The sequence below is a fragment of the Apostichopus japonicus genome, chromosome 8 (assembly GCF_037975245.1).
Source record: "Apostichopus japonicus isolate 1M-3 chromosome 8, ASM3797524v1, whole genome shotgun sequence".
Lineage (NCBI taxonomy): Eukaryota > Metazoa > Echinodermata > Holothuroidea > Aspidochirotida > Stichopodidae > Apostichopus > Apostichopus japonicus.
The window spans coordinates 42,153,952-42,164,406 of NC_092568.1; the positions used below are offsets into that span (position 1 = coordinate 42,153,952).

A 10,455-nucleotide genomic window follows, 5' to 3' on the forward strand; every position below is an offset into this window, starting at 1 on the left:
AGATTATTTTCCCTCAGTCACTCTGGCAGTGATCTGCCTTATAAACATCTGTATTCCATTTATGCATTGACTTGTACAGTGATATTTACAAACAAATCTTTTTCCATTGTGGGTTGGAGTCAGTTGCAAAGTAGGGCTTTCAAATATGCCTTGAACAAAGCAGTACAATATAGATTGTTAATACAGCTTTGGGCTGAATTTGTTGAAGTATATCTTTGTATCTAATTTCAGGATACCTATTGTCTTTCACCCGTAATGTAATTAAATGCAGCACAAAAGTACAAGACAAAAGCTTGATCAGTTTAGTCAACAGTCACAACATTTATTTCATTGTTAAACCAAAGATTGATATATATTTATCATTATTTTCATACTTTTGTGATTTGTATTGTGAGTGCAGGGTAACAAGAATCATGTCTTTCAAATAAAACAACATTTAAGCCATTATCAAAATAACTCTCTACTTGTAATTATTCATGTTCCCAATTTACACTCTCAAGATGGACCTTTACAAGCCTGAGGGAAGAAGAATCATGGAAATTCACAAAAGTCTCAAGTCACAATAGCTCAACTTTTAATAGTATTTACATCTGTAACTTGAAGCTGTCAATTTTAACATATCCTGTTTCTTGCAAACACACTGAGACTTCTCAACTTTTGTCTCATTTATGAGCACAACCTAATATTTAGACCTAATTATAAACCTAACTTATAGACTAAATATGCCTCACAATGGAACATTTGATGTCTAAATTTTGAACGCCACATTCAACATATCCACAGCCACACTCCTGATTCCAACATTTGTTGATCTGTCTAATGCAGTCTACAAAGTGTCATGCCCCTACCAGAATCAATCCTGGAATATTGGTTTATGGAGCAGTGAATGATGAACTGCAGTGGAATTAATAAAAGAAATTATATGGACATGTTACCATAGAAATGTACTTATACCGGTGCAATGAGGCTTAGCAATTGGAAGGTTCGGGGTTCGATCTCCGGCCAGGTCATAGTAAGGTGGGTTTGATCGAAGAGCAATCTACAGTTTTTCCCATATGAAATGACTTTCTAAAGTAAAGATTCCAAAAATGACCTTACATTTAAGTTGCAATCCATAATCCTTGCGGGCTTCTCCCACATTTGTGACCGCTTAAGCGTCTTAAAAATAACTGATTATTATTAATACTATTATTATTACTTCAGCAGCTGGCCAAACCAACTAGATCCATCTATGCCAGGCTACATCAAGACACATTGTTAACTTGTGGGATAACATTGTGGCTCATTTCTTGACAAAACCAGGCAGTAACTCCAAACACATCCAGACAGTCTAATACTGCTAGGATTTTGCATCTAATATTTATTACAAAATCATATCAGATTTGAAGGATAAGAGCAAGAGAGATTAGATGACTTTGGAATAAGTTTTTCTAATAACTGAAAGTATTAATAAGATCATAAGCAGACTGGGCAGACTATTACACAACTTAAGAACCTATTAAATACACCTTTGATATATTGTAGCTGATTAGAGTCTTGCATACCTCACAACTGGCGAGTTAGACCCGCATTTGATGTCCCAAACCCGCCAAGCCACATACAGTATGCTCGTCAAAATCCCGATCCCGACTGAGTTGCATGCCAAAAAATTGAAAACTTTACACACAATTCATATGTTACTTTATGCAGTTACTGTAAGTTGTACATCTTTACAGCTAATTCATAACATTGCATGCCACCATTTTGCATGTAGGGGGACTCAAAATTCAAGTGTGTTAAAAATAAAGGTGAAGGGATACCCCCTCCCCTCTTCCTCATTCGCAGACAACAAGTATGACGATAACCAGCAGTTGCAACAGGAAAACGTGGGAGCTATGGAATGACAGGCTTAATAGTTGAGCTATGTTTGAAAGTACAACTCCTGTTTTATCCCAAGTAATAGACAGTACAATATTTACCAGTTGCAAATGTTACATATTCATAGAATGTGTCAATAAAGAAAGAAATAAACTACATAGCAGCAGCATTAAAAGTTTTACTGGTTTCTGTAATTAACTACAAATCACATTAACATGATAGTTAATTTCATTGTCATAGAGAGTAACATAGTACTTCTGGGTGTTGAAAGAACCAATTTTGTAATCCCACATTTCCTGCATGAAATTTAATTTATAAGATTGAAAATGTGTAGTGTTTCTTAATACTGTACTTTTTTTCTATTTGGTGAAACATATATCTTTTGTCATCTACAGCCAATGGTTCCCTTACGACACCATGCCCTCCAAGCAGGGTCTTTTGTCATCTACAGCCAATGGTTCCCTTACGACACCACGCCCTCCAAGCAGGGCCGCCTGTCTTCCATAGCTGAGAACAATAAGATGAACATAGAACGGTTGTCATGGGGACAATATCCCCCACCCCATTCACTGTCATTACACTGCTTGCAATATTATGCATGTTGAATTGTTGTGTAGGCTGGACATAGGGCTTAAAGCAGACTCTTCCACATTGACACACCATGGCAGCATCAAGGAACATGCAAACTGTTACCGGTATAAACTGTCTGCAATACTCAAGCCTGCAGATAAGAAAGACATAAGAAATAATCAAAATGAATAGTCAGTGATTTCCTAGATGATTTGAACAAACCAGCAGTCTTCCAATGGAGGTAAAAGTATTTGGTTTTCATGCCAACAGAGCAGGACATAAAGTAGACATTAAAATTGGCATTGTTCACTGTATAGTATAGCATTCACTGAACAGCATATATACAGTAGTGTTCGCTGCATAGTGTAGCATTCACTGTATAGTGTAGCATTCACTATACAGCATATATAATGTTCACTGTTCAGTGTAGCATTCAGTATACTGCATAAATAGTGTTCATAGTATAGTGTTCACTGTATAGTGTAGTGTTCACTGTATATTGTAATATTCACTGTACAGCATTTATAGTGTTCACTGTATAGTGTACCATTCCCTGTACATCATACTGTACATAGTGTTCACTGTAGTGTAATGGTCACTGAATAGTGTAGTGTTCACTGCATAGTGTAGCATTCACTGTATACTGTAGCGTTCGCTGTACAGCATATAGTGTTCACTTCAACGTATAGTGTAGCGTTCACTGCACAGCATATAGTGTTCCCTGAATAGTGTAGCATTCACTACACAGCTTATATAGTGTTCACTTTTTAGTGTAGCATTCACTATAAAGCATATATAGTGTTCACTTTTTAGTGTAGCATTCACTATAGTATATACAGCATATATAGTGTTCACTGTATAGTGTAGTGTTCACTGTATAGTATAGTGTTGTTCACTCAACTTCACTGTATAGTGTAGTGTTGTTCACTGTATAGTGTAACGTTCCTTGTACAACAAATAAAGTGTTCACTGTTGACTTCAAATGGCGATCAACTTCCACAGAGAACTATGAGTTTCTTCTACTCAATGAGGTGCCTCATCATACTAAATATAAAGTTCATCTACCTTTAGGGTATTTGAGTTACCATGCTTACACTGTTCTCAGACGTTGACCTATTAATCTCAAACGACCTTTGACCTCCACAGAGAACAATACTGTTCTTCTACTCAATAAGGTGCTTCCATGTACCAAGTTTGAAGTTCAGTCACCATAAGGTATTTGAGTTATCATGTTTACAAGCCAATGTTTACACATGCCACCACCATCCAAAGATTCCTTTTGCCTCTGGCTAGGAATCAAAACAGGTTGGAGAAAGTGGATGGTCGGTGACACTAACTCTGTCTTTTGGAATATTTGGAACAATATTGATTAACAAATTAGCAGAAAAACAGCATGCTTAGTGATATGTTGTTGCATTCTATGTGAGATCATTTGATGTAAACTATACACACAAGGTTCTTGTACTTCAGTGCTGTTGATCCACATACCAAGAATAACATATCTTCAAAGTTTTCTTTTTAAATTATTGTGATTACACGGTTTCTAGACCTCTGTGCATTTTATATGCCTTTAATATCCACAGAAAACTATGATTCTTGTGCTCAAATAGATGGATCCACAAACCAATATGAAGTTCATACATTATGTACTCTCTGAGTTATCATGTTTATTGGCTATGACATCACATACACAAACTATCTAGGTTACAACATGGACTTCTTTACCTTCAGCAATGAAAACGCTCATTTGTATCAACCCATTGGAGACATCTTATAAATATCAGTCCAACTTTTATATAAACCTTACCTGTGCTTGACAACAGCTTGGCCAGTAAATTCCAGCAAGGATGGGAAAGTATAAGACTCTTGTCTGAGATCTCTGCCACATTCAAGAGTAAATGGGTTTCCATGGAGATCAATCTCATCCAATCTCAAAGCAGTAAACGAAGACGGGATGGACTGCAGCGCATTCATTGACAGGTTCAGGAACTTCAGGGAAGACATCTGTCCAGCACTGTAGGGAACCAACTGCAGCTGATTTTCACTAAGGTTGATGCGAACAAGATTCCGAAATTTGAAGAGTTGAGGAGGGACCACTTGGAGACAATTTTTGGAAATATCTAACGAGCACAGTGACTGAGATAGAGAACTTTGAATGAAGGACTTGGAGATGAATTTTAATTTATTGTTGGAGAGATTAAGTTCTGCTAGATTTTTTAGTCTTCCCCATTGATCAGGGAAATTCTCTATAGCATTGCAGCTTAAGTCCAAACTTATCAAATGTTTCAGCTCTAAGATTCTAGAATCAAACCGACGAAGCTTGCAGTTGGAGATGTGCAAGACCTCTAGAGACTTTGCAAAGCTTGTTGTGATCGGGTAGTCTTTTCTCTCCTCAATGTACATTTTTGTTTTTGGTCTTTCCACCTGCGATGTCGTTGCAGGTGTTAGGGTGGTTAGGTGAGAGGCCTTTAGGTCTTTATCCTGATGTCCTAACTTGATTGCTGACAAGAAACTCTTGAGCTGAATTGGGTCTGCCTGGAGAGGTAGATTGAAAAAATGATACAGACTCATTCAATCGATAATAGTGTTTCACTTATCATGATGCCAAAGATAAAAATACATACAAATCAATGAACTAGTTTCCACTTCATTTTACAAGCCAGCTTGGTTCAGAAGATTCACTTTAAATAAAGTCTTCCTACATTAGGAGTGAAAACTATTATACAATTATATCAATTTAAACTTCATATTGAAGAAATGAATTTACATGGATATTCCAACATTTTCTTCCTCAAGCAATAGTTCGAATATTACCCTCAATTAACTTAAATTCACCTTGCTTAGAAACAGATCATGTGGAGGTTCCCGGATTCTCACAGTTGCCTTGCCTTCTCCAACAAACTTGGTGAACAGTGCAGCTACATTCTCTTTGAGCTAAACAAAAACAACAACAGAAACACTATCATAATATCATGAGTGATTGTACTAAGGTGTGAAAAATTTGATTGTCACAGTTCTCATGGCACAGATTAGACAGTAACTATGGCAAGTTGGCAATGAAAATAACACATTTATTGTACATGCTTGTACCCTATACATATTAACCCAATAGCAGGAACAAAGAAACTCTTTGTTGGAGTCTTGGAGAAGTGACGTTTCAGTTTATTCCTTGATTCTACATGCAGTTCAGAACTGAAGACAACCTTACAAACAAATTTTAGTACTTCACAGTGAAGTTCACATCCATGCAACTTTATCCTAATCACCCAGAAAGATGAAAGTAAGGTTTATTTTATAATATAACCATATTTGACTAAACACTGTATAACAACAATATCCTAAAATATGACCAAAGATAAATCAAGTCTTTTAGTTACATCAATTATTTTGGTAACAATTTGTGTGAGATTGGAAACGCTGCAAGAGACAAGTTTGCTTTGATCAAAAGAAAAGAATTTGAGAGGTAGCATGGTGCTAGTCTAAATCAATTTTACATTTTATGTGTAAGTTTACTGGACTGCCACTGACAGGCTGATCAAGGTACTGGGGTAACCCTGAAAGTCAAAATATATTGAGGTACCAGAAAAACAATCTGATATTTTACAATTGAAAATAGATTGCATACTTTCTTGTTCTGGTTGCACTTTCAATGTGTTTGTGACTCACAAATGCCAGATAAAAGATTCATTTTGGGAATAAGAAAGTTTGATTGGTTACCACTTGTCAGTAGTTGGGTGGGTACAGTATATGGAAACTTTGTAAGGCTTAGAGAACAAATATTGTTTAGTTTTATAATTCAACGATGCTTTGATGGGATTCCACCAGAATTAGATTCATATTTATACTGGTAAAAGTCCTCCTTAACTTTACTACGTAATTAAATTTTACTGTATAGTTCCTGTAAATGGGTGAAATCAGTGGCGTAGGAAGGTACTTTTGAGTGGGGGGGCTGAAGACTGATGGCCGGCATTTTTGCATTTCCAGGTAGCCTCAGATGCAATTTGGTGCAATATAGCACACTTCAACACCCACTCCATTTTGTAAACTTAATTTTGTATTTTCACCAGGCCTTAGATGCAATTTGGTGCTCCAAATGAGAATTTTTTTCTCATTTGGAAATGAAAAAGTGGTTTTCTGACTTGCGAAGCGGGGGGGGCGGAATGATACTTCCGCCCCTCCACATTTTTCACTGGGGGGTTGGCGCCCCCCAGCCCCCCCGGTTCCTACGCCCTTGGGTGAAATAATTTGCAATAGTGCCTCCAAATACAACACTGAATCACTGATGTTTCCTTCTTTCACTGTATAAATGAGGTTAATGTGGATTAAAGTTATATTCAGAACAGTGGTTACAATTTCACTTTCAAACACTGCAGTAAACGATGTCTATGAGTAGTGCAGCTACATTTCCAGTAAGCAATACAAAATGTTAGAGGACACACAAAGTAACTGTTTATCACCATAGTTGAAATATGGAGGTCATGTGAGTACTGTAGACTAAGAGTTGTAATTCTTGATAAGTTGTTCACAACATCAACAAGCCATCAATACCTTGTATTTTGATCCTTTTCGGTCCTTTGCGGTGCAAAGCATAAGAAATAATCCCCCAGATATTCCAGAACAGGGTTTCTTGCCAATTGCCAAGGATGTCCTTGCGGAACGGTTTTTGCCTCTGAAGCCTTCAGACGAAAGTAGGCGGCTAACCACCTCAACGTCACAAGATAAACGCATTTTGAATCTATGAAGCAAGTAACATATATACTTAAGGAGATGATTTACGCTTTAATCAACAACTTTGAGGACCTTGAAATTACAATACAAATATTCAAAGACAAAAATAAACAGTTTACCATAATAGGTGCACGAGAGAAGAAACTGCCACATGCTTCGCAATCTGACAAAATGATAAAAGTAACAAAAATACTATGGGAACAAAAATTGATAATGACTAACATTCATTAGGTTACAAACTCAAGTCTGCATTGATTAACAAAACCAAAAGATTAACTGCTAATTTTTTGATTGCTACCAAAGTCTAGCCCTGCTAAAAGCTCCAGATAAACAGTGCAATTCACAGGTCCAGTGATTCTGTCACCCAACAGGATTTTCACAGAAATTTAAACTGATATTATACTGTGTTCAGAACATAGTGTGGTTAGCATTCCTTATCCTGGTTTAATGTAAAAAACAGAAACTTATGCCACCTTTAGAATTCACTTCCACCTTTACATGACTTTCTCTACATAGAATGAGTGATCATCTAGTTATTTACTTACTTAGGACTGTACTCTTTTATGGAGGAAATTGATCACAAATATTATCAATTTCACATTTTTGGGGGGGAGGGATGGGGATTACACACAACACTGGAGGTTTTGGGGAATTGTAATAAGCAAGCTATGATCAATAAGGCCTAGGCTACCTGTAGCTATTGTTTTAATCAAACTTAAAACTATAATTGGAAAAACTGCAATTCTGACTAAAAACTCAGCCTACAGAAACTGTTATCTCCTGAGTCGACCAGGTGTCTCTTGGTTATGAACTTTGCGATCTCACATCATGCAGATTTTGTGCATCAATTACCTGGCAAACCTTGATTTCTGATTTCTTTATAAATAGTGATCAGAACTGAACCAGAAATTGGATCATGTTTTAAAGGGCTAGTTGGATTTTGCCTAATTCTTCTTAGGCCCAGGCCTATGATTGCCCTAAGCCAAATTTAGTATTAAGAATTAGGCCTACTAATCATTACTAAGTTAAAGGGTGTGAAGACTCGCGCACAAAGAAACGTCTCATGCCGGTAATCTGACCTAGTTTCGAATGAGGTGTAACAGAAGTGTTAGACATCACCATCGATCCCAGAAAATACACACACAGCTTGCTACCGTCAGTATTTAGACACTAGCCTAGTGTACAGTCAATACATACAGCTACGGTCAATACCCACAACACAGTGTACATAGCAGCGTGGACAACTCAGGTCTAGATAAAAGATAACAAGGTATCACGTATCACTGTCTGCATTTTGTAGCGACAAGGAGAAAGCGTCATTTGCAAGCAACGGAAAGTTAACTTTTTCAGAGCGCGGCACACGGTTTGGGGCGAGTCTTCAATGCCTTTTAAGGATGGATAATTGTAAATCTCCATATTTTTGAGAAAAAGCAGGTTGGCAGGTCCGACCTCGCATAACTAAGTTAGGACTTTGTAATTTCGAACTTAGCCAAAGTTAGGGCTATTAATGAGTCACTAGCCTGTTAGTGTTAGTCCTAACCTAACCTTATGCCCTAACTTGTTGTTATAGTATTACTAGGGTAACAGGATAGACTACATTAACTTACAGTAGGGGACTTCAATATTTACACTGCATGATTGGTTTTAATGGACACACTTTCTGAAATGTGTCTAAAATTTTCGAAATTCATGATAAGTTCTCACAGTTTGACGATTCGTTGACAATGGAACCGAAAACCGGTCATGTCGTTGCAAACTCGTCAATTCGCAAAAGCAATCCCCTGCACTGTAGCAGTATGCAACTGCAAAGTGCAAGTAGGCTAGCCTATCCTAGGTCGATAATGAGTTAGTCTTTATAAAGTATATTTGGATACACTTCTATCAGTAGGCGGCTTCGTGGACAACGAATACCTTGTAGTAATTAGTTTAACTTGAAGACGTCTCTTTTATGTTGTGGTTTGCAAATAGGTTGTCTTCTTGAGAATTCAACTGTTCACATACTTTTACGAAGGATCAAATCTCCCGCCACCACAGCGGTGTATGTAGCGCACAGCTCAATATAACTGCACAGTGTAAGTGTTGATTTCTGTCAGTGGCACTCGAACTCAATGTTATGGAACGCCAACAATTTCATTATAAAGGTAATCCATACGTACATTTGTTTGATTGTTGACAGTGGAACATGTTGTAAGCAGTCTGGTGAAATGAGCATCCAATTCCTGCGTAAGTTTTTCGCGAAAACATGAACTTAAAACATTTTTTTATTCAAATGGTACTTGTAGCAAACAGAAGTGATTCTTAGAAACACACTGACAAGTTCCTTTTTATATTTTTCTTCAAAATTTACATCCAGTTTTTTTACTTCAAAGTTGGGATCCATCTCAATATATTAATACACTATAGTTATTGATATATTGCTAACTTTATATTCCTTAGATAAAATCTAAGATCAACATAAGAAAATAAAAAATAAAGGGGAGAAATGCTTTGATGTCACTGGCAGATTGTATCTATTGGGCACACATGTTCCCTTGAAGTTCACTTATAGTACAATCTGTGACAATTTTAGTTGTTAATATATCAATAACGATATGTAAAAAGTGCTTGCAAATTTGCTTAGAATTTTTTCTTCATTCATCAGTCAAAAAGATACATTTTTGTGGATTATCATTATAAATTAATTCACTTTGGTTTTCATCAACGAATCCCACCAAACATGTGCGGAAGTGTAGGCTGCGCGTTAATTTTTTGTTCTTTTCTTTTTAGTAACCAACCTCTGTTCTGCGAATTCGGATATTAATTCTCACGCTATTCCCAAAAAGTTGAAGTTAGTTAGAAAATCAAGTATTATGGGCTCCGCTTATGGTTAGCCAGAGAGGACAATTTTTCGACGTATAGAACGGGATGAATTTTAATTTATTGATACATTAATTCGGTGGTACGATATATCAAATTATCAGAGACTGAAGTTTGACGTGAAAGGATAACTTCGAATAGATGGTAATATTAATTTGAAATTATGGCCCATTTAAATCGATGTGTATTATCATTTTTTACTGGTGGAATTAATGTACCAGAAAGTGGTATGAATGGTACCAAAAGCTGCAGTATTTTCAAACATTGGTACCATACAGTCGACTTACTTTCACAGTAAAGTCGAAATAATGCCACAATATGGACTTGATCCCCCCCCCCCCCACATATAAATGTGTCATGCGACTCGATGGGACCCCCTTGTTTTTTGCAGGAACCGTAGAGATCCGACTCGATGCCCCCTCGCCCTCCCGACGTTGCATTTTC

The 10,455-nt window shown here is 36.9% G+C and overlaps 1 protein-coding gene across 5 annotated transcripts; it reads right to left on the reverse strand.

Moving 5' to 3' along the window:
* Positions 1 to 297: 297 nt before the first annotated feature.
* LOC139972086 (leucine-rich repeat protein 1-like) lies at positions 298 to 9,246 on the reverse strand. Of its 5 annotated transcripts, none has more exons than XM_071979010.1 (6): positions 9,067 to 9,246; positions 7,275 to 7,347; positions 6,976 to 7,162; positions 5,263 to 5,361; positions 4,235 to 4,962; positions 298 to 2,578 (listed from the first exon to the last, which is right to left on the reverse strand). In XM_071979010.1, the coding sequence occupies exons 3-6, from the start codon at positions 7,153 to 7,155 to the stop codon at positions 2,299 to 2,301; spliced, it is 1,287 nt and encodes a 428-aa protein (XP_071835111.1). In that variant the 5' UTR covers positions 7,156 to 7,162; positions 7,275 to 7,347; positions 9,067 to 9,246; the 3' UTR covers positions 298 to 2,298. The 5 variants fall into 5 exon arrangements, with proteins under 5 accessions (XP_071835111.1, XP_071835110.1, XP_071835112.1 ...); XM_071979009.1 differs by having other exon boundaries at positions 7,275 to 7,318; positions 9,067 to 9,245; XM_071979011.1 differs by lacking the exon at positions 9,067 to 9,246 and adding an exon at positions 8,860 to 9,046 and having other exon boundaries at positions 7,275 to 7,318.
* Positions 9,247 to 10,455: the final 1,209 nt, after the last annotated feature.